Genomic DNA, 19,748 nt, shown 5'->3' on the forward strand with positions numbered 1-19,748 from the left:
TTGTGGAGGCCCTAATCTGCCAACTATAGATTTCTTTAATAAAAAAATTTTAAGACATGTTACAACGACTTTTACATAAGTGGCCACTAAGCAATTATTTCACAAGCTATGCATTTCTAATTTCGAAGCCAAAGAGGACATGTTTTTTTTTCTTGTCTTTATCAGCTGTTTCCTCATGTGCACATCTATTTTTATAGGCATTTGAATATATTTGTTTTTTGATTTATATTTCATCCTCCCTTTTCTTTTTTGTTATGATTTGCAAAAGATTGAGAGACTGTTAAATAATATAAACAAAAATAAAATACAGACAAAATCTTTCTCCTTACACAATCTTTCAGACTCTCTGTGTGCCTGTGCTTTTGTGTGTAAGTACAAGAAAAGGAGGGAAAGGACAAGAACAGGGAAATGGAAAGATGTGTGGAGGCTCTTCTAAGCACACGCGTAAACATCATTAGAGGAGGTAATGGAGGGAGGAAGGTGGGAATGAGGGGAAAACCTTTTTTCCAGCAGAGGTATTTACCCAACGCCTGGAGCAGAAACACAAACAAGTACCAGTAATGACTAAGAGTGGTGATGAGAGACAGAGAGAAAGAGATGTTTGGTGGAAAATGTGCAACTGATTGGGCAGAAAATGTGGTCTCCCAGCAAAAGAGAGTGAGACTTCCACCTTGAAGCCAATAAAATGTTTGAACAAGCAAAAATTTCTACATTTAGCCAGGATTAAAAAAACTTGATGGTGGTGGTCTTTCATTCCTGTTCAGCTAATAGTTCTAATCCAGGCAAGTGTTTCACTAAAAGCTGAGTGTTCTGCCCTAAAGCAACACCTAAGGCCAGGAAAGGCAATACTTCCAAACCAGCGGCACAATTGCTCGGCTTCAAAGAGATTCTCGGGGACTAGGAGCCTCTCTGGTGTCTGTCCCCTGTCACAGAGAAGGTGACGCGTGTCACACTGACCGTGGTTTTTGTTTATGTTGTTGGATTTTCTTCTTTTAAAGCTGTCTGGTGCCCCGTTGTTTGCCCCTCACCTTCTGACCATAAACAGCAAACACACAAACACACACACACGCATACACTAAATGTGCACAGACACATTCATAAAAACACAAAACATGCAGCTCAAACATGAAAAAGTGTCTTACTTTTTCATTCATTTATGAAGCAAATTACCTGCCCAAAATTATCAGTTAATAATAAAAAGTACACTCCTGCACATAGATGCAAATCCCTCTCATAATCAGGACACAGAAGATCATTCTTGCTTAAATATTAAGTGCTTAAGTATTAACATAAAGCCGACAGCAATGCTGGTAACCAGTACAATGTGCACTTCATAGTGATTGCCACAACTACACTACTGTAGAAATTATTTTGCTCCATATTGACATGATAATATCACCAGCTGCTGCAGATCTGTTGGCTGCACATCTATGATGTCAGTCCTCCCTGTCTACCCAAAGGTGCTCTGTTGTTACAGAGATTGGGTGGCTGTGGAGGCTTTTGGGGACTAGTTAACTTATTATCATGTTAAAAAACAAACAAAAAAAGTTGGGTACCCTGTGGTCATAAAGGGATGGACATGGTCAGCAATAATACTCAGGTATGCTGTGAAGTTTAAAGAGTGCCAAGAAATGATCCCCGACATCATAACATTTTCCATCTGGCACCAACAACCACTCAAAGTCACCTGTCTTCTTCATTCTCATGCTCACTTTAAACTTTAAAAGACCGCGTCCATGTGCCTAAATGCACAGACTTGTCGTCATCTAATTGGCTGACTAGATATTTGCGTTAACAAGTGTACATCCACTCATTAAAAGTGATTGGCCACTTAACTATTTTTTCTTCTCACACGCAGGTGTAAGCACCTTAATACCAGTAAGCACAAACCAATTTCAATACAGACAAACTAGTTTTTGATTTGAATGGTCGATGTATAATGCACCTTTGCAAAGTTTCAAGACCAAGAAAGGCGTTAGCTTTGTTTTTGAGTCTGTGCGCACATCCAGAAAACATTGACCTTAGCTGAAACTTCCCTGTTGTGTACTTAACCACATATGCGCACTCAGGTACACACATACACACCTGTCAAGGTCTCAGGAAGACCAGGGCCTTTTAAGGTTGTTGTCAGATGCACTGAGAGAGATAGACCGAGGCAAAATGAAAGGTCACAATGAACGTCCCCTAGACTTCTCAGCGGTCTTATTTCGCCGTCACACACTCACACACACGCTGTCTGTCACCTCCCAGACGAGGCCATGACACCTTGGACACCTCTCAGCAGGCAGTGCCTCCCTCTGTCCATCTGTCTTTCTGACAGGTTGACATGGCGCAGAGCGGTCGGACGTCGATGACACTCAGAGCAAGAGGTTTGTTCTCTTTGCTGTGACCTCAGAGATGGACACTGGTGTCCTATCTCTGTTCTCCCACCGCTGCCGGCAACTTAGAAGAGGAAATAAAATCCTTTCTCGCATCGACTCCCAACTCTTCTTCTCTTTAGCTGGCAGTTGTCTGTCATGAGCATCACTGCAGGGTCTATGTGGAGACTGCAATGAACATAATCTACAGATTAAAACCAATTCTATGACAGCAGCTGTAATAATCAAACTTTATTCAGCTTGTCCAATTCATAGATTCTGAAGGAATTTAGTCAAAGATGGTGTTAAAATCTTAAATTTGATAAAGTAATTGGTAAAGGAAAACAAATTGCCTGTGAAGTTTAACTATAAAATCTTGGCATAATGGTATGACCGAAGTCACGAAGGCCAACAAATCAACACAGTACTAATATAAATATGAAACAGCAGTAGGAAAAGTATAGGTCCTCATCAGTGGATTTCTTGCTGTTGTTTAGGTAACAGGAATATTACTTGAGTGGTTAATCAAACTTAACAATTTCATAAAAACTACAAATGAAAAACGAATAACTTTTTAACCAAATATTTCTGAATATATAAAGAGAAACTAGGTTACTTTTTAAATCACCATGCTACCTAGCTTTTTTCTTAGACTATATATAGTACAGTTTGCCTTGACTTTAAAGGTGCCCAATAGAATCTAATGCTCTGGTGTCAACAGAAAAACAAAAATAATAGAAGAATACTACAAACTACCAGGTGTTGTGGAACTTCAACATTAGTTGCTACTGTGCAAACATAAGAAACATGCAAAGCCAAAGCAGAGTATAGCTGTCAAAAAGTCAAGAACAATAAACAGAAATGAGACAAAGTGAAAACTGCAGCAGGTAACGCTAAAGGTCTGCCAGCTATCTGCAGTCACTTCCAAGCAGTTAGGGGTGGGGTGCTATCTTTGGTTCTTTTCCAGGCAAGCATCTCTGGTGAAAGTGCCCATCCCCTGTCAAGCAATATAATGTTTTTGATATGAATCTATTCAATCTAATGAATCTAATCAGTAAGGATTATTTAGACCATAATCGAGCAGCCCTAAGTGGAAACCAGTTTCTTAATTTCTTTCTATACCTGTTCACCATTATCTGCTAGACGAAATGTTAAAATCTCCAAAAACTGCATGCATTTATGCATACGCATAAAAGCCATTACCTTGGTTACAAAGGGTTTGTATAATAAACAAAAACCCCAGGTAAAGTTTGGCCTTTGTATCTCTACGGTTTTCTGACGCATTTTCAGCTTTCCATCAGCACAGAGTCTGATAATTTGCTGCCTGCAGTAAAGAGGTCAGTGAAACTGGTGAGGAGGTTTAAAATCAGAGTACAAAATAAGACAACAGTGCACACACAAGTACGCACACACGTACACACACACACACACACACACACACACTTGGCTATTCTCCATCTGTCTGAGAGCCCAAGCATCCAGCCGTGCGTAAAAACAGCACTGTCCTGCCCAACACTCCTCCAAGAGTACAGTCATTATGGGACTGAATGGCATGGCCTGCACCCCATGACACACATGCACACACACGCGTGCGCACGCACACACATTTCAGTGTTGTGTTCTTTTAGACTCATGACCTATCTTTACTTCCCTTTGACACACACATGCAGTCTTACAGGTTCAGTTATACTTCAAGCTCAGGTCCTCTACCTGAGGCCTGGGAGCTTTTATATCAAGGGAAATTTTACAGCACTCATTTCTGTTGTACATGCAGGATCGTTGGGTCAAGTCATGTCTTGTCAGGCCCTGTATCCTGTTTCCATTGAGCTTGACAGTTAAGAGTAGCACAGGGGCTGCACAGGGCCCCGTGTTAAACACATTCACCCTGCAGTTAGCCCTGTCTGACTTCAAGAAAACAGCTCATCTTTCACATCAAACAGCTATACAAACTTTGACACACCTACAATTCAAAGTTTACCACAATTAGTTGAATAGCTACAGCTGACTGTCAACCATTTTTTCATCCTGTTTTAAACCCCCCCAAAAAACTTCATGTTTCAATCACCTATAATGCCATCTGTACATTTAGTAATTGCTCATCATTATGTGGGTAAGTTAAAAAGAACACTAGCAAAAGCCTTAAGTCTCAACTCCTTTAACAGTCTTTAACAAGTTGGACTTTTAACTACAGGGCCATTATTATTTGCATAAGTACAATTTAAGTATTTGCCATCATGCACCTGGTAGACACCTATATAATACCCACTTACTAAGCAGCTAAATTATTGTCTAGATTATTGTCCATGTCACTCAAAAGCATCCAAAACACAAACCTTGCCATCCACAACTTTTCAGCTTTATGCGTGCCAGGCTAAGGAAAGGCTATACACATAGCCATGATTGGTAAAATAATTATACTATACTACTACTACTACTACTACTACTACTTCGCCTCCACTTTGTGTCACTACCAGTAATTTTACCTTTCATCATTTGAAGTCATCCAATGTCATGGACTTCCTGTGGCATATAAAAACCTAATAGATTTGCTTCAGCCAGTTTGCTTTACAGGTGAAGTCACAACTGTGATTGGTGGAAAGTGAAATAAGTCATTAGCTGTCCAATCAACTTAAAACCAGACTGAGTAAATACAATCCTATTTAAAATAATTATTTAACAGAATAAACAATATTTTTTTCGCTTTACTTGTGATTTTCCTTGAGGGGAAGATCAAAAGCTCTTTGAGGAGTGCCAATATTTTTCTACACTGTATGTGAAACAGTGCAGATGAATCATGTGACTGTGGAAACAAGTTTCCCAACGCCATTCTCTATAATGTGTGACAGAACCTTCCCTTCACCCCCTTCTCTCCCATGCATGCCCATAGGCTTAACGTCGTCTGGGTGGGACGATCCCGCCGGCTCACTGTCGGCACGGCAACGAGTGCTATCCTGGCTAACATCTGCTGCACGACCCGGGGCCACTCAGAATGGGCCTTAATCCCCACACAGCCATGTTGTGGGGGAAAACATTCTTTCCTTTTAGAAAGAGCAGACAAACAGGGACAGGCGGTGTTGCTGGTAACCTGCAGGCAACTGGCCTCTTGGAAGGACCTGGAATGCTGTCGGTTACGTGGCCCCCAATTGTGCCACGGCCCATTATGGCTGTGCAGAGGGGTGTGACCGCCAGCATCGGCAGCAAGTTGCCATCGCTGGTCCAGTTGGATGGATTTGGATTTTGAAGTTAATGAAAGGTGGTGCGAGTGGGCTTGCTGGGGTGGGTCAGAGGGGGGTTTGTGAGCCAGACTTGTTATGCTAAAACAACAGTTGCATTGATAAAAACAAATGTGAACCACATTCCACTCCGTCCTCTCCTGTGCGAGCTTGCCACCACGTCAACTGGCTGTGGGTCCAGGATATTGTTGCTGCAGCATTTCTGGTCATCCTTCAGTGAGTTTTCCATGCGTTGGTTGCCGTCAACAGCAGAGAGAACAGGGAATAAGTTTTCAGTGAGGACCCAATGCACAACATGTGGCAGTTTAGTGCCCCCTTGTGGGCATGGTAAAGAGAAAAGGTGCTCTGGAAGCACATAAATACACCTACAGACACTTCTAGCAAGAATCATTCAAAGTCATAACACGACAAGTGAACAACTCTCCCCTCCAAAACAAGCCGAGCCATGATCCTTCATATTACTGTTTCTGATAAAGATCTTCTCTGAGGAAATGAAGACGGAGCCCCATCAATCAGTCCATCAATTGCTGTGAAATATGTATTTGTCTTAATATAGAGTTTGATTCCATCAAACCCATTTCACGGACCATTTCCCTATGCAAACACCTCTGGGAGAAAGAGAAAGGGAGATTGGCAGAGTGTGAGTGAGGCTTGCTCACAGGAAGAAACACACCTCTGAGGATGGCTCGGTGTGTGTACATTATGAGATTTAATTGAATAGTTCTGCATCAGTGCCAAAAAGTTACGTTAGTGTGTTTGCAGAGGTCTGTGTTCTTATTGATTGAGGGCTTAGTTGTTGTTTTTTTATATCATCATCACCATCATCATTTTCACAGCAAGCCAACATAATCAGAGTGCTTCTCAGGTTTCAATCACAGACAGTGAAAGCAACCAGCTCAAGAAATATCAGTACATAGGTAAGCAAAGTTATGACAGTCTTGTATTTTTGATTAGTTTTGTTTTCAAGTCAGACCTTTCTGTAAGTTTCCACTTAAAGCTGTTTTGCCCATTTCAGTTTAGTTAGAAAATGTTTAGCTATAGCTCAGGTTTTTTTTAAGTTTTAGTCTAAATTATGCAAGAACTGACATTTGTCAAGGCAAGATTTAAGAACCTCAGAACAACACCTGAAACACACAAATTAGAAAATTATAGCTGTTACTTTGTGGGTTAGATGAAGCTCAGAATTATGATCATTTTTGTTTTTTGTTTTTGGGAGCGCATATGTGAGGATGGATGACTGCAGACCAAATCTAAAGGGAACAAATAAAGTAACCCAAACCTGAACATACATGTTTACTTATACTAAACATGTAGTTTAGTATGGTGACATTTCCTCTACATTTCATATTAGTTTTGCAAGTGCACAAAATCTTTAAAGTTTGGGGGGGGGGGGTTCCTAAATTTTTGTTTTGTATTAATTTCACATAAATCAAATGTTTTTACACACCGATTTAGCTTTTACTTGCAAATATATAGGCCCGGACCTACAGCAGTTCAGGTGCAGATAATGGGAGGGAAATATGAAGTTAACATAAATGATTTTTATGTAAGGGAATTAAAAAAATTTGCTGGTGCTATTATATTTACAACCATTTAATTAAAATTCAATTAGGATATTATTTAATTGTAAATAAAAGATTAAAATCAGTGGGGTCAGGGGAAGAACGTTAATTATCAGCGATTCAGAAGATCTGATTCACTCTATTTTATTTATCACAAAACAAAAGACTGTTGTTTTTTTACTTTTAAAGCTAAAGCATAAATTGTATGTGGAATGTTAGGTTGAACTTTTAGTAAAAACTACACAATTAAAAAAAAAAAAAAAGTTGAGAACAAATCTGGGTGTACAATTCGAGCATTCACACATGACCTTTACCCAGCTTCTTTTTAACCATTTGTCTCTCTCTGTTTGCCTTTATGTGCAATGTTACCAGACCTTTAATATTTTATGTCCCACAATCCTTGCTTAGACATTAGGTAATACATTCTACATTAGGTAATCTACCTCACTAACACCATTTACATGTAGCCCATTTCACAAACGTATGCTCTTCTTATACAGTGCTAACAACCCCAGTATATCATTAAATAATTGCCATTTTCACTTTTTTTCTTAATTGTCCTTACTTGTTTTACTTCATATTTTAAATTGTATTTCATCATATGGGTTTAAATGATGCATTGAATGTGTCTTGTATAATTTGTGTATATAATTGTGTATAATTGGTATGTGTATGTTGTGCAAACTGACCCCACGATTTTTTTTTTTAATCCACACCTTCTTGCTTAAAGCACACGTGACTGCTAACTTTCCTAAACTTTCCTTGTATATTTTTTGGAATAGGTTTAGACAATGCACTGTTGCAAAAATGGTTTTCATGTTTAAGACAACTGAGCAGTGCCGTGTTACGGCGTGGGTCTAGATTAAAAAAGGTCTGAATCCCTTTTCATGTCAAATTCCAGTAAAACTGACAGCTGTTCCCATTCTGCTGCCAGCCTGCTGCAGCAACAAGTGCTTTTGGATAGTCTTCAATACAAATCCATCAGCAGCTTTTTCCAAGTGCTGCGTGAAGAGTCATCTATGACTTACAGGTAAACTGTAGCCATATACTGACATCTAGTGAATTATTATGGTTACTGCAAATAATATCCCAACAGGATGGGGCCACACAAGTTCAAACAACACAGCACCTGCATGCATTACAGTGTGTAGATAAATAATGGAACAAACATCATCTGCTGCATCTGATCTAAAGCTTCATCAATTAATCTAAGACAGAGACATGACACTGCGGAGACAGATATGCCAACAAGTAAGCAAGGTGATGGCACGAGGATACAGAAATTGAATATGATGAGAGATAACAGTGACAGTGATGTAGTTATCTGCTGCGTATGTGTGCATGTGCACTCGTGTGAATGCAGCCCACTATCTCATGGTGTCTGGCGGTTCACTGTGAGGGCTATTTGGTCTAGCAGCGCAGATAAGAGGGTGATATAGAGGCCGGTGGGTGTGCTGGCTATCAGCCTCCCATGTAACAGGGTCACTCAGGTGCACTATGCGGGGACAAGTGGAGGAGCAGAATAAGGGGAGATAAAGTAGAAGAGGACAGAGCGGGTGGAGATGAGGGAGGTGAACAGGTGAGGGAACAAAAAAAGAGGAGGTGATCGAGTGGACAAAGGAAATGCTGACAAGCACTTATCCAGATTTTGAAATGTACTTTGTATGTGTGGACATATATGTTCATAAAATCTAGACATCACTGAGAGTGATCACACTGCACATGTGTGAGTGTGTTTTTGTGGTTTAAGATTTGTGCATGGGGAAACTTTCACACATCTATTTTTCTTTCGGTGCTCCGGTTTCACCTGCCGCACACGCACACACACAAACACAGAACATCAGGCTGCTCTGCAAATAAACTGGCACCAGATATTATCATGTGTGCTGCTGCTTTTCTTGGTTTCATTCCGATTTCCTTTTAACAAAGAAAAGTATGCTAATCCCCTCATGTCAACCTGACTGTGGAGACTGCCATGGTAATAAACACGGGAGTGACAGCAACAACAAACTCCTCTGAATATGCGCAGTCATCACGGTCACGTGGCATGTCATTATAAACTTTTGGGGGATATTGGACGATTTCAGTGGGTCAACAAGTTTGAGGCTGTAGGTTAGCTGAAAGGCAGGTGAATATCCTGTAAACAACATTATCACTGAGTTAGCAAAATATGGAGTTACTTCTAAATCAAGCAGGTAAAAGAAATACAACAAGGCAATGCTGACAAATTTCAGTAACAGTGTGATTTTGACCTAATTCACATAAAAATTAATTAGCTCTAATATTAAACAATATTAAAAACACCTGATCGCACAGAGGTATGGAGTGGAACACATGATATTAATGGCTTAACGGGGTATATTGAGCTTAAAATCAAAGTTTTCATTGGGTCAGAAGTGATACGGTAACTTATGCTGGACACAGACTAGACTGAAGCAGGTTATGCTCAGAGTTTTGATTTAAAAGTCAGCTGCAAATACCACATTTTGACGAAAACTTTTAACTATGCTTTTAATTATAACTATGAACCATATTCAGTCAAAAAACTTTCACTTTGTGAAAATGATATTTGTGTCTTTTTAATGAGTCCAACCTGAATCCATCAAGATTTAATGTTTTTCATACATCAAATGAACCGTTTCTGAGTTCTAATGGGCATCTGTAAGAGGGGGAAATCCATCAATCAATCCACTGAGAGGTAAAATACTTGTATTAACTTATTAATTCACAACAAATTTGCATTATTAGCTTTGCTTTTATTTATAAAGCTTATACAGTTAACAAACAGGAATATGGTTGCCATGAAAAGTTGCCATCTTTGGGTTCGTGGTTTAACTTAAAGCACAGTGCAACCTGCCTCCATCTCAGGTACAGTGGCATATATATCCCCCCCAGAAATCTCACTCCTTCATGTTATAAAATGGGAGGCAAGTGAAGAAAAAAAAACTATATGTAAATAAGTAGACCATACAATATCTCACTTCTTAAAAAACTAACATAATACTATGCAGACATTGTGTTTAAACAGCAGCCCTACACAAAGCTGTGAAAACCTGTTTGTCCCTTTCCGATATCATTCAAAGACACAAGTACCTTTCACGCAGAGGGGTAAAAATCTTCCTGCACCTCAGAGGAGCACTGCCAGGTTGCAGCAGCTGTTTCAAACAGCTATGAATCAGGCTATCAAATTCAGAGCCTTTTGAGAAGAGAAGCATTGGTGTAGGCCTCTGTCACTATAGCAGATGGGGCAGATTTAGGCTTTGGATAGAGAATTGGTGGTGGTTTGGGTTAATCTTGTGCCTTAGGCTTTACAGACACTTTTGGACTGAGGAAAATATGTGAATGTAATTTGATTAATTATTTTGACCCTTGTCCATCAGTCGCTAGACCGCTGTCAAGCAAGATTTCAGCTTTGCAAACTTTAGTCTGCAGCTGTGTGCAATCAAACATTATTGCAATGGAATAATAATTACAAAAATGTATCTTTAAGACAGTAAATTGGTATGAGGAGTATAAGATCGCTTTTCACTTCCAATTCCTATAAGATGATAAAAACAATTTTGCCACAGAAGTATGGATAAAGAATATGTCCACGTATCTGAGATGTTATTGATTGGTGCTGGACAAATTTATCCATTCATTCATCAGCCAAACACGTCTACTCATTGCAGTCTGTCTCTAATGTGGATAAAACTCCTGATGTGTTTGTTCCAGTGCTTTGTTGCAGTTGTAGTTTACTTACTCAAAACCTTCTGTCCAGTTCCCAAACCAGCTCGATGGAGTTTAAGTCTGGAGAAATCATTTGAAACCTACTGTTTTTCTAGTCTTGGTTTAGGATAAAGTCCTGACCTGAAAGTCTATCCTTTGTTGCTTTACCTTTTCTCACAATTCACAACAGCACAGACTACAGCACTAGTTTAATAATACATCAGCGAGTGTAGTGGTCACACTGCCATTATACAGACAGATGATAACTTAACTTGAATTGCTTCAATTTCAATTTAAAAAAAGGGGGGGGGGGAAACTGTGATGTCCTAAAGCTTTTGACATCAGTAAGCCACTTTGTCATCCCTTACACGTCCAAATACGCCTACTCCTATCTACAAATAACCAAAACAATCCCAAATATCAAAAAACGAACCAAAACAAATGTGCTCAAACTATCAAAACCTCAATAAGAATAATATACACTCACTAGTCACTTTATTAGATACACATGTTCAACTTCTCATTTGCCCAAAATATCTAATCCGCTAATCACACGGCAACAACTCAATCCGTTTAGACATAGACAATGGCTGATCTCCTGAAGTTCAGACCATGCATCAGAATGCGGTAGAAAGGTGATTTATTCCTACAGAATCACAAAATTGGATAATATAGGGTTTGTAAAACACTGCATGGTTTGATGAGTCTTAATTTCTGTTTCAACATTTGGACAGTGTGATCAGAACTTGCTGAAAATAAAATACAAACCACCTCATATCACCAGTTCAGGCTGCTGGTGGTGCTTTAACCCTGGAGAACCCATAGGGTCGGATCTGACCCCATGGGTGCTCCAGGGTTAATGGTGTTATGGGATAATGGGAATATTTTCTTTGCACATGCCCTTGGACACTGAGTAAACACCACATCCTACCTGAGCATTGTACCCAACTTCTGAATACACTGGTTTCCTGAGCATAACAGTGAGTTCACTTAACTCAAATGTTCTCCACAGCCATCAAATCTTGAGATGTAGTTCATAAAACACAGTGGTGTTTGGACTGGATCTAAGCCAAAACACCACTTTTGGATTGGTGTGGAATGGGAGCATGACATCATGGATGTGCAGCCAATGGAGAAAATCAAGAATTAAGGCAATTCTGAAGGTAAAACAGGTCCAACCTGGTATTGCGTCAAAAAGCGATTAGGGAAAAAATAAAACTGAATTGAACTGAACAGTTTAAATATATATATCATTTTTTGATATGACTCATTTACTAGCAAAGTGTCTAAAAACAGGGGCTGTGAATGTAATTGGTATTCGGTTTAGTCTGGAGTAAGTCTGATACCATTCAGGTGTAACAGTATCTCATTTGCTTTTTGTTCAAGTCATGTAATGAGCCTGTAATGAAGCCATAAAATATTGATGCCCACGTTCAACCAACCGATCAACTTAAAACAAGATAGCAGAAAGAAACTCTTCCCTTCCTGAGGAAGTACAGGTGAGGAGACTCACGACAGGAGAGGACTCGTTTAAAACAGATCATAACTTATATTCAAGCACAATTTAACAATAATGGGCAAATAAAGACACATTTAAAGACTTTCCTTTAAAAAATACTTCACTCTGTCATACCTTGGCTATGATAGGTCCAGACGATTACTTTAAAGGCAAAAAACTACAAAAAGAATTTACATAAAGAACTATTAAGATTATTGTGTTAGCACAACTACAACTGAAGAACAATTTATGCTTAAAAAATGCAACCTTTCATTTTATAAATTTATGTTATATATTTAAAAAAACAAAAAAATTGTTAAAAAAATGTATCTCATTAAATTAAGACTTAATTTATGTTAACTTAAGCAACTTAAAATCTATCTTAACCAAGCCTTTCAGTAGTCAACCCTTATTAGGAATTTCAGCATTTATTTTGAAATCTTAAAAATACTATTCATTACAAAGGCAACAGATTAAACACTTGTATGCAGAATGGATATACGAGTTTGAATTTGTAGATTAGAAAAAAAATGTTCAGGTAAACAGAAATGTTTTTCTCAATAAAATATTACTTTGTTATGCTTCGCTTTATATGTATTTAACATAGTGGCGCAAAACAGGTAATTGACAGACGTGAGCTCTGGAACCTAATGCACTGTGACAGTCAAGGATAAATGTAGTTATATAAAAGGAAGGAAACCTAAATTAATTAATTTTATTTAGGTTACACGGGTAACAAGGTTGCATTGACTCAGTCTAGTCAGAACATACTACAAGGGAAAAATGCTAAATGTATCAAAGAGGTCTGACTTTTAGTTGACCCATATTGTTAACACACAACTCAATCGTGCCATTTCGTCTTTTTTCGGGACGGTTCTGTCTTTTCCCTTCCCAGACTGAATAGGTTTCAGTATCAGGGTTGTGCATATACGGTGGGACATAATTTGCAGAGGATAATTATTGTTCTGAGTTATTGCTGTATTATAGGAGAAATATGTCAACAAACACAGAAAAACAATAACAACAAAAGATTTATAACGTATTTTAAGTATTTTACTGTTAGTTGACATGCGGGGGGGAGGCTGTTTTGCATTTTAAATATTTTGGGACCACTTTTTCAACTACTAGGTTTACATTTTGTCCCAGTGCAGGTTTAATTTTACACAACAAATAAATGTTCTAGTATTTTGTGCATGAATTGTTTTCAAATTCACGTGAGACAACAGAAAATATCCTGCAATTGTAGAATGGTCCATAACACCGCCGCCATGAAGGACACGGGGATATCGAAAGAAGCAGGTTATTAACAACTCACCTCAATTATCTCATTGACGAGGGCTGCAGCAGTGTCTGTTCTTTCTCCACCCGATTGACTTCAGCGTTTTCTTAAACTTAATAGCTACTACAAAACTTTCATACTGACTGTTCACTACAGATAGATAGCAACTAGCATTAACGTAGACTTGTACGAACAGTACTATACCTCGATATATAAAGATAGTCTCACCTGATCATCTCACTGCTCTGCCAAATTAACTGCACCATCTGTTTGTCTGTGCATCAGTTTGCTAAGCTAATGACAAACTGCACTCACGCTACTAGCAAGGTCGCTAAGCAACGGTAAGCGAATCTTCCAAGGCTATGCTAACCAGCTAGCACAGTAAATATCGATATCATGGAGGAGCCTTTTTTATAGCATTGGTAACGGTACTGCAGTCTGTAGGATTGTTTATCTGCTTGCTAATACCTTTCTTGTTGAAGCTGGCTTATTTATGTAGCATTTGAAAAATACCTAAAAGACTACACAAACGATGAAAACTACAACTACATGGATCCTCAAGCTGCCGTTTGGCGATTTTAAGTGTCGTAATCAAAAGAGCTTAAATACGAGTGACCTCTGGCTTGAGCGACAAGTGGGAGAAACAGAGAAGCGTGAGGGACGTCTTGCTTGTCTTGCTTGTCTTGGCAGTATGGTGAGTAGATACATTAAATATGTTGGTTAACTTTTTTTTTTCTGCACTGGAGATTAAACTGATATTCACCCTGCTAATGCAGGAAATTCACAAAATAAGGTATGCGTTGTTTCTAGCTCACGGCATGACGCAGCCAACCAGAGGACTCAAAAGTTGACTTTATTTAAAAAGTCTCCTTTCGTGTCAAAGTCACGTGACACTTTTCTTATTTTGGTTATTTTAAATTGATGCTATCGAATAAGTGTCAAAGATGGCGATGAACCTGATCCCCCCAAGTATATACTCATTTGTTATGCAACCCTAAATCGTGTCTGCAGGCACAGGGCTATTTTTGAACTCACCCCCTGCTTTACTAAATCTTTTAGACAAGAATGGACACCCAGCCCACGTGCAGCTCCAGTTAAACTTTCATGCGTGTCTTATGAGAGAATTCAATGCTGTGATTGATAACAGCAGATTTCTTCACCTTGTGTCTTGCAGGCTGAGCCTATTAGAGTTCTGGTGACCGGTGCTGCTGGGCAGATTGCCTATTCCCTGTTGTTCAGCATTGCCAAAGGAGATGTGTTTGGCCAAGACCAGGTAAAGAAGGGTTTTGCCCTGCGCTTGTTAAACACTCAGTTCCTTCTGCCTGTCACCAGGCGCACCCATAAAACTGACAGCTGGGAATGTCACAAATTTTCCAGGTCATATCTGGGATGACATTGCACATACTGTATGTTGTTCCTTTGGAAATTGATCAGGTTACACTAGCTTATTCATGACCGTTCAGATCAACCTGGACTGTCCTTGAAGTCAATGAAGCGGATCTTGTGCCAAGAGCACTTGATCCAATTGGTACATGGCTTAGGCCTTCCCATGCTGTCGCAAAGAACTAAGTCTCCCGCTGACATGTAATTGTATACAGGGGTTATTATGCAATTGCATTTAAATTCAGTTATTTCCTTTTTCTTCTGGCAGCCAATCATTTTGCTCCTGTTGGACATCACCCCCATGCTGCCGGTCCTGGAAGGTGTAGTCATGGAGCTGCAGGACTGTGCCCTTCCACTTCTGAAAGGTAGTCCTTTAATAATTGAGCAATACCAGTGTTGTTGTTGTTTTTTTGTTGTTTTTTTGGGGTGTTCTTTTGTTTAATTTTTTTGTACAGGCATTTTTTTCTTTTTTTGACAAACTGGATATTTGAGAGCAGAAGTAGCTAAATTATCTTTTTTGTTTTTTCTTTTCTTTGCTTTCAGCCTTTTTTATTGTTAATAATAGAACTGCCTGTGATACTTCAATACACTTAAATAAATTCTTAAACGACCATATGACAAATGAGATCTGCTGAGATCTGCTGTTCTAACTCACGCTCAATCTTCCCATCGTTCATGAAAAAGAATGCCTTGCTGGAGGCAAACAATGGTGTTTTTATTTATTTAATTCTTTTTTGTTTTTATTTCCATTTATACAGATACCATTTCTTCATGTGGGGTTTTTTTTTTTTTTTTTTGGCAGAGGGATCACCTTGTAAATGTTTTAATCCACCTTTCCTTCTATACCTACATATCCCAAAATATGATCCATGAGCAGATGTTAGCTAATAAGAGGAACCTACACCCTTTTTGTTGGAGGTAGATGGTTTTTCTTGAATGCTTTAAAGATTTTGTTTGCACAAATGGGCTCGTTTGCTTGTATTGACCCAGTTTTTTGTTTGTTTGTGTGTTTCGTTCCTGCTGTCATGGACTCAGTCATGAGGCGCCACTATGTGCCATCTCCATTGTGACCTGGAATTTTTACTTTGCAATGGTGCTGTCCTTTGCTTTTGTTTGCACGGGAGCTGAAAGAGGCCCCTGTATTAGCCAGCCACGATGCAAAGACAACACCTCATGCACATCAAGACAAAGATAAATGCAGTTCTCATCAAACTGGTCACCATTTTTCTAAATCTTATGACTGCACTTTAGAGTGATGCTTTGTCTCAAACAATTAAAGAGTCAACACGGTAAATGTCAGATGCACAACACAAACAGGAAGGACTTCCTGCGGACCTCATGTTCTTTTGTTATAACAGTTTTAGGGAGTGTGTGTGAGCAACTTTTACTCATGCAACTTTTATCAGGAGCTGACACAATGTTCCCATATTGCAGTAAAGAACTGATGTGCCATTAATTTAAAAGGAATTCATTTTTTTCCAATTGTCACATTTGATTTGACTGCTTCCCTTCAGGAACAAATTCCACTATGAACTTAATAATCCCTCTCAAGGTTCAAAGTTGACAAATTGCCAAAGAGTAAAGTATTAAAAACCTATTGTCAATTAATTTTCTCCTTCTACAGAGATCATACCCACTGACAAAGAGGAGGTAGCCTTCAAGGACCTGGATGCAGCCATCTTGGTGGGCTCAATGCCCAGAAAGGAGGGTATGGAGAGGAAGGACCTCCTTAAAGCGAATGTGGCCATCTTTAAGAGCCAGGGAGCTGCCCTGGATAAGTATGCCAAGAAGACTGTGAAGGTAATTAGAAGCATATTTTCTGATGTAAAACACTCCCTTCCTGTCAAGTGAGCAAATTTGAAAGAAACTTCTCAGCCTCTGCCAAATAGATAGAAATGTTTCCTAAACATTTTGTGCTTCTGGGAAAAATGGCAAAATCTTAATGAAGTATTTCCTGATGCCAAAACATTTTTCCCTTCTCGGTGTTGCATAATACAAGTTTGCTCGATTTACTCATGATAGTAATAAGACATAAAATCTGCATGGCATATATTTTTTTTTAATTGGTTTATGTGTGTTCAGGTGCTGGTTGTGGGAAACCCTGCCAACACCAACTGTCTGGTTGCAGCCAAGTCTGCTCCCTCTATCCCCAAAGAGAACTTTTCCTGCCTCACCCGTCTGGACCACAACCGGGCTCGCTCTCAGGTACAGTCCTCTCACTTCTTTCACTTTCTGATGGCGGTCTCAGACGTTTGGCAGCCACATTGTTAATCTTGGCTGACTGCAAACCTGGCTTTTCTTCGTATCCTGTAGGTGGCAATGCGCTGTGGTATTCCAGCCACTCAGGTGAAGAATGTGATCATCTGGGGGAACCACTCCTCCACACAATACCCAGATGTTCACCACTGCAAGGTCAACATGTCCGGCAGTGAGCTGACCTGCTTTGATGCAATCAAGGATGATGATTGGCTTAAAGGCGATTTCATTACTGTGAGTTATTGATTTCTAGATGAAAGCATGATATTTTATAGCTGGAGTGTACTCTCACTCGGATGCTTTTGGCTGTGCTTGAGAAAAGGCCTATAATATGATCCTCATATTTTACTTCATTGTTCTATCTTTTCTTCATCCTGACACTCCTAATAAGATTAATGGTTCTGAACATTAGTGGTTACATTTGTGGTTTAACAATGCTCTTTTTTTTTTTTCTTTTTTTTTTTTTTAAATTTGCACAATAGTCAGTTTTCCGGTCACTGTTCATGCAGGCAGATGTCAGTAAGACATGAAGTCCCTTTTTTAGGCTGAGCTGATATACTCACCTGTTTTCCAAGTCCATTTGAACTGCAAAATTATTCATTTGTATAAGCAAACAGTCTAATTTTATGTGGTTATAGGTTTGGAGTTCAGTTTTTCAAATACCACATTTATTTTGGAGCCTTGAGCACCACTGACTAAATTTAAGTGATAATGGCTACAGAGAAGTCAGCCTTGAGCTTGCTCTAAAGACAAACTATAAGCACTTGTATGAGGCCCCTTTTCTGCTAGCAAACATGTAATTTTCCTTCAAGCAAAATATTTTCTGGAAGACATTCAAAAACTTGTTTGGGTTTTTTTTTTTTTTTTTTTTTTTGGGACCCAAAAACCTCAAAGATTTGCAGAATGGTCAAAAATCCTCAGGGTGTGTTTCCAAAACCTCCAAGTCATATTTGTTGGGTCTATCCTGGGTTCTTTCAGGTAGGTATGCCTGAAACAATCCTTACCTACCTGTCTCTAATCTTATTCTTCACACATTTTGTAGCAATGCCCTATGTTCCTGTCCTTACCTGACAGCTTCACTGTCATGATCAGCTCTCTTCATTACAACAATCTCTGCATCGCTACAAACAGTGTACCGGTCCTTGTGTCAATCTGCCACTTATGAACAAAGGGAGAACACGTTTATACCTTGTTGCTTGCAGTGTGCAGCACATGTAAAGCAGATATTTGGGTAGTAAGTATAGTAGTAGTAGGCAGGGGCAGCATTTACAGGAGTCCAGTTGATAAAGAGAACTGATTCTCAAAATCAAACCTAGTCACAGAGCTCAATAACACTCCTGCATTTTCATTTAATGGCCCATGTTCTTACTTTGCAGACTGTGCAACAGAGAGGTGCTGCAGTCATCAAGGCCAGGAAACTTTCTAGTGCCATGTCTGCAGCCAAGGCCATCTGTGACCACATGAGAGACATCTGGTCAGGCACCCATGAGGTAAATCCTACATCTGTTTGTTATATCGGTCATTTGGGAATTTTTGCATGTTGCACTGTTCTGATAAGAAGTAATTATTCTGACGTTTAAAGATCCATTTTGCACTTTTTACCCCTCAGCTGTAAAAGCCTGCTGGGGTATTGTCATTGGGCAGACAGTGGCATGGACATTCAAGTTTGTGAATGCAATAACTGGAATGGGGTGATGTAGGCTTTTCATATTGATACCATAGGTGCATCTACTAAAAATCTCAGATGAGTTTAAAACTCAAGGTCAAAGGTCCTCACCGAGGATTTTCAAGTTTACACCATAGGTGCATCTGCTAGAACACTGAGGGGTAGCACTGGTGACCACCATTATTTTTGACATGTTAGGATGATGCCCCCTTTGCACCATTGATATTAATTTGCAACTATTTTGACAAACTGTAGGTTCCTAAATCTAACAAGATCCTATACTCAAGATGCACTGTAGCAAATTAGATTATTTTCATTTATTTATACTTCCTTCATCGTAGCAGAACGATTGAGTTTATAAACTTGGATTTTTTTTCTGTGTGAAAACAAATCAAAACACTAGAAAAAGATACAAGAGAACTCCAAGGACACCAAAATGCATCACTACAAACCACTGAGTATTCAGTCTGGTCACTGGCCAGGTGTGTCTGCGGCAAGTAAATGCAGAAAGAATGTCCTGTGTTCTGGACACACTTTGCATTCATTTCACAGATGGTTACTAGTCTGCACAGACCTTTGCACATCTGTAGTACCTGTCTGTCGTTCGTTCGACCGAAATCTGCATTCTACTATACTTGTGAGAACCAGCAGTCACTTGTGAGGACACACAACCCGGTCCTCACATATTTAAAGGCATTTTTGAGGCTCAAAACGTGGTTTTAGTGTCAGGGTAACAATTAGGTTAGGGTTAGGATTAGGATAAGGGTTAGGATTAGGCATTCATTTTTGATGGTTAGGGTAAGGGG

The 19,748-nt window shown here is 39.2% G+C and overlaps 2 protein-coding genes across 4 annotated transcripts in view; one reads left to right on the top strand and one right to left on the bottom strand.

Moving 5' to 3' along the window:
- The window catches only part of wdpcp (WD repeat containing planar cell polarity effector), an 84,922-nt gene extending 70,927 nt beyond the window's left edge, over positions 1-13,995 (bottom strand). The window contains exon 1 of one of the 3 annotated variants that reach the window (XM_013910989.1): positions 13,866-13,995. The gene's annotated coding sequence lies outside the window, so the exon portion shown is untranslated. Of the gene's footprint in view, positions 1-2,085; positions 2,149-13,673 lie in introns of those variants that run through there. The other 2 variants (XM_013910988.1, XM_013910990.1) reach the window with 2 other exon arrangements.
- A 112-nt stretch (positions 13,996-14,107) lies between these two features.
- mdh1ab (malate dehydrogenase 1Ab, NAD (soluble)) overlaps positions 14,108-19,748 on the top strand; it is a 7,014-nt gene continuing 1,373 nt past the window's right edge. The window contains exons 1-7 of the mRNA XM_005733698.2: positions 14,108-14,331; positions 14,812-14,910; positions 15,289-15,385; positions 16,645-16,820; positions 17,103-17,225; positions 17,334-17,510; positions 18,653-18,766. Coding sequence (XP_005733755.1) covers positions 14,170-14,331; positions 14,812-14,910; positions 15,289-15,385; positions 16,645-16,820; positions 17,103-17,225; positions 17,334-17,510; positions 18,653-18,766 — 948 coding nt within the window. The 5' untranslated portion in view covers positions 14,108-14,169. The remainder of the gene's footprint in view (positions 14,332-14,811; positions 14,911-15,288; positions 15,386-16,644; positions 16,821-17,102; positions 17,226-17,333; positions 17,511-18,652; positions 18,767-19,748) is intronic.

Source organism: Pundamilia nyererei, unplaced genomic scaffold, assembly GCF_000239375.1.
Source record: "Pundamilia nyererei isolate P.nyererei 1_Seehausen unplaced genomic scaffold, PunNye1.0 scaffold00054, whole genome shotgun sequence".
Lineage (NCBI taxonomy): Eukaryota > Metazoa > Chordata > Actinopteri > Cichliformes > Cichlidae > Pundamilia > Pundamilia nyererei.